At 37.3% G+C, this 14,060-nt stretch overlaps 1 protein-coding gene across 1 annotated transcript in view; it reads left to right on the top strand.

Moving 5' to 3' along the window:
* The window catches only part of LOC129076783 (phospholipid-transporting ATPase ABCA3-like), a 242,139-nt gene that overhangs the window by 15,035 nt on the left and 213,044 nt on the right, over window positions 1-14,060 (top strand). The window contains exon 4 of the mRNA XM_054580937.1: window positions 1,544-1,691. Within this exon, the coding sequence (XP_054436912.1) occupies window positions 1,544-1,691 (148 nt within the window). The remainder of the gene's footprint in view (window positions 1-1,543; window positions 1,692-14,060) is intronic.

Here is a 14,060-nt window from a genome sequence, read left to right as displayed (position 1 = left end):
CACTTCTTATACATAGCAGAGCAAATCTAAATCATTTCAGTGTCTGTTTGCGTATTTACCAGTGCTTTATGCTGATGTGGAAAAAATTGAATTCATACCTATCAGGCCTTCTACTTATACGTGAGAATCATGGGAAACATTTGCTGCTGTATCTGATATGGTTGCCCTCTTCAACTCTGCACATGATGGTGAAATAATGCACATTTCCTAGGTAAAGAGACCTGATGTGATAAAGCAGATGTAGCTTCACTAGCATAGAACACAACCAGAAAACTTTCTTCTCTCTTTTGAATGAATTTTATCATTTCTAAAGATAACTCTAGAAAATAGTGCTATGGCGTAACCAGACTGAATTAGAATTAGGATGCATGTAGACACTAAAGAGAACGCTGAAAACAGCCCCCAAGAAGGAGAGACAAGGATAATGCTTTGAATTTAGCGTTTCTGGTGTTGAGGAAATAACTGAAGTGTGCATAAAACCAAAATCCCACATTTAAGATACAGATGGTTGTCTGTGGAATGAAAAAGTAAAGAAAATCACTGGGTTGTAAGAAGAGTTGTGGGAATCTTTTCATTCTGTCCCATTGCTCCCTCAACTCCTTTCATAGATATCAACTCTTTTCAAGTGACTGAAATGTAGACTGATACTGATGTGGGCTTAACAGGTTACACATAAGAGCCTGGTCAAAATGTTTTGGTGTAGATTCAAACTTTACGTCTTCTACCTATAATCTCCCTTACTCTGCTCTTCTCATTTGGCTTATTACTCTTACTTACCCTTAGGATTGCTGCTGTGACTAACTGTACAGTGCCTCTTCTAACCACACCTACTCTTTTCTAACCACACCCACTCCCCGTCAGTTAGAATTTCTGCTCCTTGTTTATAGTGGTTCTGTCTTAATCTTTCAACATGTAATAAGTGCTTAAAACCTTTGTCTTGGTCATTGAACATATGAATATTTACCTTGACTTATGACATCTGCTTGTTCCTCTTGATTTTACTGACTCCTCTGGCATGGCCCTTCTGACTTTCAGCAACTGCTGGACTATTGTCATTTAGTTATTTAGGGCCATAATGATCTACATTGAAGTCTATGCAGTTCTCTGGAATTACTATTATCTTTTATTTAATAATTAAGTTATCTAACATGCCACATTTACATTTTAATAACATTCCTCTTTGATTCTCAGTTAGGATTCTTATGTTAACAGTTGCTTTTAGGAGAGGAGGATTTTTGTCACAGAACACTTGTCAGACACCATAGGAAGAAAAACTAATAACACTGTTTGGTATTACTTCATTTTAGTGTGCATATCAGCTATCTAGGGAAAAAGATATCCACAAACCATATCCAAAGCCCATAGTAGCTTTATGGCCAGTATGCTTTTACTTCCTGATGTTCAGGATCCACTTTGGTCCTGCTTAACAGACTGCTTTACAATCACATATTTACAAGTGTACATTAACTTTATTTTTGTTTCTCATTCTGATTAATGATCTTTTTGTTTATATATAATGTTTGTTTCTAATTTCTACTTGTAGGTAAAGTATTCTCTGCGTTTTAGTAGTTATCAGAGGAACAAGTATGTGGGGTTTTTCCGACTCAGAAACTGGGAAACAGATTCTCTCTTTCCAACATCTCCTTTGATGGGACCCAGAAATAAATATGACTCAAATGGGGGGAGTCCTGGTAAGCATATCTTTCAGTACACTTACTTTAATAATCTTTGTTTTACAGTAAGAACCATCACATATTTAGATGTGTATTTCTGAAAATATTTTATTTTTAACTTACTATGCTGGTGATTTCTTTTTCATTTAAAATGTCCAAAAGCTCATACGAAAAATCCTATACATTGGAACAACATATTGCATCCTATTCTAATCATTATCATTGTATATCCTTATATTCATATGTAGATTTGTGAAATTTTTACTTTAATGACTTACTATATACATTTCTTTTTTTTTTTTAGTGAGATGCTTATTTTTATTTTTTCTCGTATTTATTTTTATTTTTAAATCATGTTCTATTACAGTTGTCTCAATTTTTCTCCCTTTGCCCTCCTCCACCCATCCCACTCTGCCCCCCTATCCCACAGTCAATTCCCACTCTGCTGTCCATGTTATGTTCTTTGTCTAGTACCTTCTCCTTTTCACCATTGTCCTCCTTGCCCGTCACTTTCAGTCTGCTCCATGTTTCCATGCCTGTGGTTTATTTTGTTAGCTTATTTTGTTGAATAGATTCCGCTTATAGGTGAGATCGTAAGTTATTTATCTTACACCAACTGGTTTATTTCACTTAGCATGATATTCTCCAGTTCCATCCATGTTGTCACAAAGGAAAGGAGTTCCTTCTTTCTTTCTTTCTTTCTTTCTTTCTTTCTTTCTTTCTTTCTTTCTTTCTTTCTTTTTTTTAATGCAGATTTATTTGATTTATTTTTTTAAATGTCAAAATCCATTATAAAATATTAAAAAATTTAAATCCATTATAAAGTCTCAGTGATTAAAACAACATGACCCCAGCACAGAAATAATCAAGTAGATCAATGAAATAAAATGAGCATTCTAGAAACAAATGTATATATCTGTCTAACAATGAAATATATGATTAAATGGATATTTCAAATCAATGGGGAAAATAAGGCTTATTCAACAAATAAGGTGCATGGACCACTATTACTTGAAATAAAACAAATAGCCCTATTTCACACATTATACAAAAAATATTCAGATGAATTAAAAATCAATATGTAAAATCTAAGGAGTATTAGAAGAAAATAAAAAATAATATTTTTCTTACCCTGAAGTAAAATATTCAAACCCAGAAACTATAAAGTAAAATATTGACAATATGACTATATTAAACATTTAAGACTAAACAGTAATATACATATAAAAAAGTTAAAGGACAAGTAATAGAATGGGAAAGCATTTGCAACACATCTAAAAAAGGGTTAATAGTTTTTGGGGTTTTTTAGAGCAAAAATTCTACAAACCCTTAGTCAAAAAATGGACAAAGAATACCAAAAAGTCATTTAAAACTTTTTAAAAATAACAGAAATAGGCAAGAAATCTACAAAAACAGGTTTAGTTTCAACAAATAATAAATTAACAATTAAAATAACATCATTGACACAATCAGACACAATACTTATTAAAATATTAAAAATATTAGTAATATCAAGTATTGGTAACTGTGGAAGGAACTGGGTATTCATAGGCTCTTTTTCTTCATCATCTTGAAACGGTCCCTTTAGCATATCTTGCAATGCTGGTTTGGTGGAAGTGTATTCTTTTAGCCTTCTTTTGTCTGGGAAACTCCTTATTTTGCCTTCCATTTTAATTAAGAGCCTGCTGGGTAGGGCAGTCTTGGTTGCAGGCCTTTGCTTTTCATGACTTGGAATATTTCTTGCCATTCCTTTCAGGCTTATAGCGTTTCTGTTGAGAAGTCAGCTGCTAGCTGTACCAGGGCTCCCTTATGTGTTACTACCTCTTTCTCCCTTGTTGCTTTCAGGATTCCTTGTTTGTCTTTGATATTTGCTATTTTAATTATGATGTGTCTTGGAGAAGGCCTCATTGGGTTCCTCTTGAGTGGGGCCGTCTGTGCTTCCTGGACTTGGAAGACTTTTTCTCTCCTCCAATAAAGGACATTTTTCATCATTACTTTTTCAAACAGGTTCTATATCCCTTCCTCCTCTTCTCCTTCTGGTATCCCTATTGTAGGGATAATATTAAGTTTCAGGTTGTCCAGCATTTCCTGAATGCCTTTTCATTATTTTTGAGCCTTTTTTCATTTTCTTGCTCTTTCTGGGAACTTTTTTCTACCTTATTCTCCAGCTCACCAATTCAATCCTCAGCTTTATCTAGCCTGCTTCTGATTCCTTCTACTGTGTTCTTCAATTCAGAAATTGTATTCTTCATTTCCTCTTGTCTCTTATTGATAGTTTCTATGTCCTTTTTCATGCTGATAGAGTTTGTAGTAAGTTCCTTGTAGTTTACCTGTAGTTTTCCATAATTCTCTTTGAGCTCATTGAGCTTCCTTAGAACTGTTGTTTAGCACTCAATATCTGATAGTTTTCTTGCCTCTATTTCATTTAGTTACCTTTCTGGGGATTCCTCCATTCCCTTTGATTGGGGGCTGTTTCTTTGTCCTCCCATTACTTGTGAGACTCTTCTCTTTTGCTTCTTAAATTGATCTGTCTTGACTTCCTGTCTTTGTGATGTGAATTTCATGGTAGGAGACTGCTGTTTTTTCTTTCTGGATGTGCCTCTGATGATATAAGATGTTAACCCTGTCTGATCTTAAGCAGTGTGTTCGAGACTTCCAGGAATCTACTGTCTGTGGCTGTTTCCTTCAGCTGTTAATCTAGTAACTCTGCACTCAACAGTCAGGCTTAGACACCAGAGGGCGGGGCAGAGTCCCTCCTGTATGCAGGGTTATTGGGTCCTCTGTTGCTGCTGCTCAGGGGCATGGTCTACCTGAGCCAGATGGTTGCTGCCTGTTGGATGAAGAGTCAGCACCAGGCTCTCACTGGCTACTCTCTCAGTTCTCTCCTCAAAGCCTCCATCTCCAGTCTTTCCTGAAATGTCACTAAACCACTCTGCAACCTCTTTAACCAGGGATCTACAATCTGTGGCTGCCACTCTGTACTCAGCTGTCAGGCTTTAACATCACCAGGTCAGGGCAGAGTCCTTCCTGGAGGAGGGTTATTGTATCCTCTCATATGTTGCCACTCAGGGGAGTGGTCTGCCTGAGCAAGATGGCTCTGCCATATAGGGGATGAGTTAACACTGAGATCCCGCTGGCCTGTCTCCCAGCACTCTCCCCAAAGCCTCCTTCCCTAGTCTCTCTCCAGGCATTTCTAGCCCACCGTGCCCCTGCCGGAGACCAGGGTAAATGGCTACAAATAAAAAATTATGTAAATAAAAATTGAAATAACCTGCATCTTAAGTATGTTAAGTGAGTAATAAAAGTTTAAAATATAATTTAACAGATAATTATGCAATCTTTAAAAAACAAACTGTACTTTGTTTTTTTATATTTTGAGATTATAGTCATGTAAACTGCATAGTCATCAGCACAAAACTAGGATAGATATCTAAATAGGAAAAGACTTGGTGTGTTAGGGTGGCAGGATCATGTTGCAGATTATTATTATTTTGTTTAAAAATATTTTGAATATTTTTTCAGTCATAAAATTTAGAGAATAATTTCTTTTGCAGCTTATGTTCTTTTATAATGAGTTTAGCATAAAGTATTACTTTATAAAGGTTAGTTTGGTGAAAAACTTAGAAAGCTTGATAATGATAAAAGTTTCCAGGGATGTGATATGTGGAAACCCAGATGCCCTGACAGAAAGAGGTCAGTTCTCGGGATAAGTCTGGTGGTTGTGGCGGTCTTAGTCTATTTGACTGCTATAACAAAATACAACATCTGGGAAGTTTGTAAATAACAGGAATTTATTCCTCATAGCTCTGGAGGCTATGAAGTCCATGATCAGTCCATGAGCATGGTCATATTGTAGTGAGGCTCCCTTCCTGATTTATAGCCTATGCCTTTTTATTGTGCCTCTGTTGTAAGAGCACTAATTCCATTCATGAGGGCTCCAGTATTATCACTTAAGCATCTCCCAAATGCCCCACCTACTAAAACCATTACCTTTGGGGTTAAGATTTCAACATAAGAATTTTGGATGGATACAAACATTCAGACTAAAGCAATAGCCAAATTAAAAAATATGTTCCTAAGTCTAAACACTAAAAAATTCTTTTAGGCATTCATAAGAATTTTTCTGACAGTGTTGTTTGTGATAGCAAGGAGTATGAGGCAATCACAGCAACTGATTAGAAAGATTGGACTAGATGTATGCATAGCAGCATCTTAAAAACATAGAACTGTAGTCTTGACTGGCTGAATCAGTGATTTGGGCATTGTACCACAAACATAAAGGTCACTGGTTCAATCTCCAGTCAGGGCACATGCCTGGATATGTGGGCAAGGTCCCTTGTAGTGGCCATGCGAGAGGCAACCAATTGATGTTTTTTCTCTCACACATTCATGTTTCTCTCCCTCTCTTGCTCCCTTCCTTCCCCCTCTCTAAAAATAAATAAATAAAATCTTTATAAAAAGATAGAAGTGATGAAATTTATAACTCAATTTCACTTACAGAAGTTAAAATATATTCAAACATAATGCTTATATAAATTTTTTAAGAACACATACAAACAGAAAGATACTCATCAAACACATTAGGAATGTTGCCAATGGAAAGAAGATGGAGGCAAGGGAAAAAAGAATATAAAAGAGTAAGTAAATGAGAGGGTTAAGGGTCATGAACAAATCATTGGGGGATGAACTGAGGAGTATGATTAATTCTACCTTCTGCACTTGAAGCTAAAAATTCTTGTATGTATGCAAACATAAGTAAATATGTGTATGACATAAAATTAGAGCATGTTAATAGAATGATTTTTTAAAACACCTAAGCCCTGTTTCTATTGTTTAGTTATCTACTTGTTTCCATAAAGTCTTATCCTTAATATAACCTTAATTCACACAGCAATACCAAAAAGACAGTTATTATTTACTTTACCAGGTTAGGGAAGTTTTCTGTCATTATTTCTTCAAAGATATTTTTCATCACTTGCTCCCTTTCTTCTCTTTCTGGTATCCCTATGATACAAATACTGTTACATTTCATGTTGCCCCAAAGCCTCCTTAAACTGTCCTCATTCTTTTTAAGTCTTTCTTCATTTTGTTGCTCTGTTTTTTTCCTACCTTATCTTCCAACTCACTGATTCAACCCTCTGCTTTTTCTAGCCTGATTTTCATTCCTTCTAATGTATTCTTCATTTCAGATATTGCATTCTTCATTTCCATCTGATTATTATTCATAGTTTCTATGTCCTTTTGCAAGCTTACATACTTCTCATTAAGTTCATTGAGCAGCTTTATACTTGAAATCTGTGTGTGATAATTTGCTCTCCTCAATTTCATTTAGCTCTTTTTGGGGGGAAATTCCTCTTTTGCTTTCATTTGGAGGTTGTTTCTTTGTCTTTCCATTTTAGCTGTCTCTTTTTGTTTCTATGTTACAAATAGATCTGCTTTGACTCCCTGTCTTCGTGGGGTGAACTTATATGTTAGGAGCCCTGTGGGACCCAGTGGGGCATCCTCCTTGATCTCCTGAACTGGATGCTCTAGGAATGACCTTTGTATGGGTTATGAGGAATCTTCTGTTGTATTTGGATCATGATTGTTGTTGGCCTGTTTGTTGGTGGGATCTCCTCTCTGACTGGCTGTCTGAGAGTCTCAACCCCCACCACGTTTTGTATGCTGTTGTATAGGTGATGACAGAATGAAGCAAAACAACATAAAAAACAAAACAAAAAAAAAAAACCTCCAAAAACAACAGCAAAATCCATTACTAAAGAGCAAAGTAAAATAAAACTGGAAAGAGAAATGAAATAGTAGAGAAAGGAAAAAAGAATAAGACCAAAGGAAAGAAAAGTGATTATGAGAGGAGAAAAGGAAGAGAACTAATATGGATAATGACTAGAAAGAGGAAAACAGGAAAAAGGGACAAAGAAAGAGAAAGAATATCAATAGTAAAACACAGAGGAAGCAAACAATGGCGTAATCAAAGGTAAGTAAAATAAAAGATGTGAAAGAAAAGAGGAACAAACTAAAAGAAAAAAAGCTATGAAAAAGAAAAAGTAATAAAAGAAATAAAAAAGAGCAAAGTGGAATTCATCTCAGCACAGTTTATTGCTTGTCTGCTGGGCTATCCCTTTGGATATGGCTCTGATGTTATCTGAGGCTATTGTAAACTAATGGCGGGTATTGTCCACGTCTAGCCCTTGGCAGCCTGTTTGAAGCTACAAGCAATCCACAGTTTGTAGCTGATTCCTCCAGGCATGGCTGCATTCAGGATGGGCCAAGCTGCTCTGAAAATATGGCTTTTATTAGCACTGGGTCCAGGGGTGCATCAGCAAATGTCCTGAGGTATTACAAGATTCACCTTTGCCTGCTGTTCTGCTTTCAGCCTTAAACTAGTTGCAGGCCAAACTGTTTCTTAGAGTGCTTCTGGCATAATCAGGGGATGGGACTCCTGGATTCTCCATTGGAGATGTCTTTTAGACACCAGGGAAGACAGTGAGTGTGTTCCCCCACCACCAAGAATCTAGTCTTGGTCTATCCAGGATAATTTCCCTGAACTTGGCAAGATGGGACCCCTAGTAGGCTAGTGGTGGGGCCTCCAGAGCCCAAGTTTTGGGTCAGCCAAAAATCCAGAGGGTGTTTCTATAGTTCTCCAAGAGGGGGAAACACCAGTCTGTTTCCCAGGAAAATGTATGCAATGTCTGCACCTTAAAGTCAGTTTCTGGCACCCACCCAGCATCTGCATATGTTGCCTTCTCCTCAGCAGGAGATAACATGTAGGATGGGAGAAAAGAAAAATAGAAGCAAAAAACCTCCAAAACAAAACAAAAAGAAAAAGAGATGCAGGGTGGGGCAAGCAGGATTATAGAGGATGGGGTAAGTAAGATGGCTGCTGTGGTATGAGGGCATATCCCAGCAGGTCCAGGTTTGTTTTTGTTTTTAATAGTCAACACTTCATAGGCCAACACTTCTGTAAACTATACTGAAAATGAATTACTAAAATTTTTTTTGTTTTCTTTTTTTCTAAATTAAATGTATTGGGGTGACATTGTTTAATAAGATTATATAGGTTTCAAGTGTACATTTCTATGATACATGATCTGTATATTGGATTGTATGCCCACCACCCAAAGTCAAATCCTTTTCCATCATCATATATTTGATCCCCTTTACTACCTCCACCCACCTTCCTTGTGGTAACCGCCATACTGTTGTCTGTGTCTATGAGTTTTTGTTTGTTTTTCTTGTTTGTTCATTTGTTGCTTTCAGTTGTATAGCCCACATATAAATGAAATCCTACGGTTCTTAACTTTTTCTGACTTATTTCACTTAACACATTCTAAAGGTCCATCCATGCTGTCACAAATAGCTGAGTAGTAGTCAATTATATACATGTACCACATCTTCTTTATCCAGTTCTCTATTGAAGGACAACTAGGTTGTCTCCATATCTTTGGCAACATGGATAATACTGCAATACTGAGGGATCTAACATTCATGTCACCAGAGTTCAGAAACAAGTTGGATGATCCTTGAGGGAATTATAATAGGTAAACTAAGTCAGACAGAAATATAAGTATTGCACAATATCACTTATATGTAGAATCTATAAAAGCCAAACTCAGAAACAGAATAAAGTGGTGGTTACCAAGGACTGGGTTAAAGGGGAAATGGGGAGATATAGGTCAAACAGTACAAGTTTCCAATATAAGATTAACAAATCCTGGGGATATAATATACAGCATGGTAATTAACACCTAATAATACTGTACTTGAAAGATCATAAGAGAGTAAATCTTCAATGTTCTCACCAGATAAAAAGAATGTCAGTTATGTGACAGATGTAGGTGTTAACTAATGCTATGGAGGTAATCATTTTGCATTACGTGTATCAAACCAATACATGAACCCCTTAAATTTACTTAGTGTATATTATATCTCAGTAAAACTGAAAGACAACTAATAATTATGACCCAAAGAGTAAAATAAATATCAATGATTCCATATTGATTTAATAAAATGACTGAATAAATAAATGAATAAGAATGGACAAATATTTCTTACAGAAGAATTTCAAATAACATGTTTAGATACTCTTTTCAGTAAAAGGTGAAAGATTTATACGATCTGAAGAGAAACCAGAGTATGGATATGTACTTTATTTATTCTCTTCTTGAGTGTAGGAATGGGAAAAGCATAATTAATGATAGAGAAAATGCAAACACCACTTTAACCAAGTGATGAAGTTTAACATCACCAGTGATATCATGTTGATATCAAATATTCCCAGATATAATATGATGAATGTGTGTGGTATGCTTCCTTAAAGCTTATAACTCTAGTCCATTAATGAAAAAACATCAGACAAACCCAAATTGTGGAACATTATCCAAAATATCTGCCAAGTATTCTTCAAAACTCTTAAGATCATGAAAATCACAGAAAGAGTGATAAACTTTTTCAGCTCAGAGAACTATATGGAATTATGAAAACTAAAATCCATATGGTATCCTGGATTGCAAGTAGAAGAGAAAAAAAATTACATTGGGGAAAAACTGATGAAATCTAAATAAGTTTATATAAATTGAAAATTGTACTGTGTCGATATAATTTTCTTAGTTTTGACAATGTACTATGGTAATGTCAGATGTAATGTTAGGGAATCTGGATGCACAGTGTACAGCAGTATTTCTCCCATCCAAGTACTAACCAGGCCTGACCCTGCTTAGCTTCCAAGATCAGATGAGTTCGGGTACATTCCAGGTGGTATGGCAGACTACAGCAGTATTTCTCAATCTTTTTTTTTTCCTTGTCACCCTTCTATATAAACTTTTTAGACATATTCCCTCTAACTGTTCTTCTTATGAAATTTTAATACCCCTGATATACTGTAGCCTACTTGAGGTGATATAACCCCCTATAAAGAATGCATGGTATATACAACTTTCCCTACTACCTTTGCAACTTTGTTATAAGACTATTTTTCACTCCAAGTAAAAAGTATATCTAAAAAACCCTGCAAACCAAAGTAACAATAGAAGTGAATTTTCTCAATCTGATAAAGTACATGTGAGACATTTGTAGCTATTTGGTAAAATACTCTACATCCTCCCCCACCCCCATTAACGGTATAAAGCCAAGGTGTTTGCTCTCATCAATTCTATTCAGCATATTACAAAAAAAATCCTAGCCTGTACCAGGAAAATAAAATTAAAATGTGTATTTTGGAAAAGAAAAGAATGAAACATTTTTCTTTGTACTTTATAGAATCACATTTGCAGATAATTCTAGAGAAATCCACAAAATGTACTACAAATAATGGACTAATTTAATAAGATCCCAAGGTACAAAGGCTGTATATAAAAATAAATTTAAAATCTACACCAAAAGCAACAAAACATTTCTGAAAGAAAATTTAAGACATCTAAACAAGATGAGAGGACTGGAAGATGGCAGAGGAGTGAGTGGAAGTTACACTGACCTCTTCCCAAGACCAAACTGGAATTATGAATAAAATGTGGAGAAATCACCTGGAAAACAATGTAACGATAGAGTGAGAGGAGCCTTGGAGCCTCAGACAGACAGTGGAATTGACTTTCCCACATTCTAACGGGTGAGAAGTACAGTGGAGGCTCAAGAGGGTGGGCTGGGTGCCCACGGGCACCAGCACCAGAGGGACATTGAAAAGGCCAGTTGAATCCCCTTGAGAAGAACAGGGTCTGAATCATAAGCAGGGACCCTTAGACTACAGCATCTGAAACCAGAAAAGCACACAGGCAAAATGCAACCACGAAAAGCTTAGCGGCGCTCTCTTGCCAGAGACAGGTGGCTGGAAACACAGAGATGTTTAAAGGGCCAAAGCAAAAATTTGCAGTGGCAGCTGCCTTCCTTGATCATTGGGTAGAGAGGGGGGCAGAGTGGACTGATCCCAGAGAAAAGATTGGTGAAGAAAGCTTTGTGAAGAAAACAGATGGTGACCAGTGGAGCCCCGGTGATAACTCACCTACCACTTTGCAGCTACCATCTTGCTCAGGCATAAGGGAATCAATAATCCTGCCTCTGTGCACTCCGCCCAGAGCTTACATGCACGTGGTGTGTGCTGGGGTGTTGAGTGCAACATGGTCAGCAGAAATAGAGGATCACTGGCCAAAGTGGACACACAGCTGCCTAGAGACCCTGGAGGAGAGACTGGAGACGGAGGCGTTGGGGAAAGAACTGGAGGAGTATCCAAGGTTGCCCAGAGCCGACTCCTTCCCTATTCCATAGTCTCCATTTTGTGCAGGCAAGCCTCACTCCAGAGAGACAGCAGTGGAAAGGAAATAATAACCCTGCCCTCAGGGCAGTCCAGCCAGGACAGGAGTTGCCTTCTGGCCTTGATGCTGAGTGCAGAGCTGCCTGCAGAGATGGTAGACCCTGGGCTAAGGGGACACAGAGCTGCCTAGAGACTCTTGAGGAGAGACTGGGGGCAGAGGTGCTGGGGAGAGAACTAAGAGAGTAGCTGGTGGGAGGCGGGGGGCGGATCCTGGTGATGACTCCTTCCCCATTCCACAGTCTCCATCCTGCTCATGCAGACCACTCCACTCAGTGACAGCAGACTGTAAGGACATGATAGTCCCGCCCTCAGGAGGCACTGGCCTGCCCAGTGGTGCCTAAGCCTGAGAGCTGAGGGCAGAGTGACTAGATTAACAATTGCTGGAGACAGACGCAGAGAGTAGATCCCTGGAAGGCTCAAACGAACACCCATGATCAGACAGCATCAACAACTGACATCATCAGAGGCAGACACAGAAAGAAAAGAAGAGAAAAAAATGAATGAATGAATGAATAAAAAGACTGGCTTACTACCATAGAAGTGTAATTCACGAAATCAGGAAATCAAGTCTGATCAGTTGAAGGAGAAGCAACAAAAAAAAAAAAAAAAAAAAAAAAGGAGAAGAAGAAGAAGAAAAGAAAAACAAAAAGAAAAAAACTCTCACAAATAATGGGAAAGAAAAGAAATACCCCCAAAATGAGGGGAAAGAAGGAAGCCACAAAAAGAGAGCTAAATAAAATAGAAGCAAGTGAACTATCATATATTGAATTCAAAACAGTGGCTTTAAGGAAGCTCTATGAGCTCAGAGAGCTCAAAGAGAATTATAAGAAACTACAGGGAAACTATCAGGAACTTACTGCAAACTATATCAACCTGGAAAAGGAAATAGAAACTATCAAGAAGACACAAGGAGAAATGAAGAATACCATTTCTGAATTGAAGAACACAGTAGAAAAAATCAGAAGGCTAGATGAAGCCAAGGATCGAATCAGTGAGATGGAGGATAAGGTAGAAAAAAGCTCCCAGAAAGAATAGAAATGGGAAAAAGACTCAAAAAGAATGAACAGGCATTTAGAGAAATGCAGGACAACATGAAACGCAATAATATCCCATAATAGGGATACCAGAAGGAGAAGAGGAGAAAGGGATAGAGAACCTCTTTGAAAAAGTAATGATGGAAGATTTCCCCAATTTGAGGAGAGAAAAGGTCTCATGAATCCAGGAGGCACAGAGGGACCCAAGGAGGTCCACTTCAAGACACATCATCATTAAAATGTCAACTATCAAAGACAAAGAGAGAATCCTCAAGGCAGCAAGGGAGAAGGAGAAAGTAACATACAAGGGGGCCCCAATACGCCTAGGAGCTGACTTCTCAACACAAATACTACAAGCCAGAAGGGAATGGCAACAAATATTCCAAGCAATGAAAAGCAAAGGCCTATAACCAAGACTGCCGTACCCAGCAAGGCTCTGAATTAAAATAGAAGGTGAAATAAGGAGTTTCCCAGACAAAAGAAGTCTAAAAGAATACATCTCCACTAAACCAGCACTACAAGATACACTAAAGGGACTGATTTAAGAGATTGAAGAAAAAGAGTGAGAAAGAGAGGATCACGGTTACAAAGAGAAAAAAATGAATGTTTCTATCAGTAATAACTCTTAATGTAAATGGACTAAATGCCCCAATCAAATGATACAGGATAGCTAAATGGATAAGCAAACAAAACCCACACATATGCTGCCCACAAGAGACCCACATCAAAACAAAGGACTTACACAGATTGAAAGTAAAGGGATATAAACAAATATTCTAAGCAAATGGTGTAAGATAATACACCATTTGTAAGATACACCATTGTAAGATAATAATACTTACATCAGACAAAAATAAATTTCAAAACAAAGGCCATAAAAAGAGACCCGGAGGAACACTTTATAATATGTAAAGGAAGAATCCATCAAGAAGGCAAACATTGTAAACTTATATGCACCCAACATAGCAGCACCCAAATATACAAGGAAAATCTTGGATGACTTAAAAAAAGGAATAGACAGCAAAACATTGATAGTAGGGGATTTTAACACCT

This window comes from Pteronotus mesoamericanus, unplaced genomic scaffold (assembly GCF_021234165.1).
Source record: "Pteronotus mesoamericanus isolate MK-2021 breed Mesoamerican mustached bat unplaced genomic scaffold, CSHL_Meso_final contig_64, whole genome shotgun sequence".
Taxonomy (NCBI): Eukaryota; Metazoa; Chordata; class Mammalia; order Chiroptera; family Mormoopidae; genus Pteronotus; species Pteronotus mesoamericanus.
The sequence above is the reverse complement of the archived record's forward strand: the minus strand, read 5'-3'. Positions and strand labels throughout refer to the sequence as shown.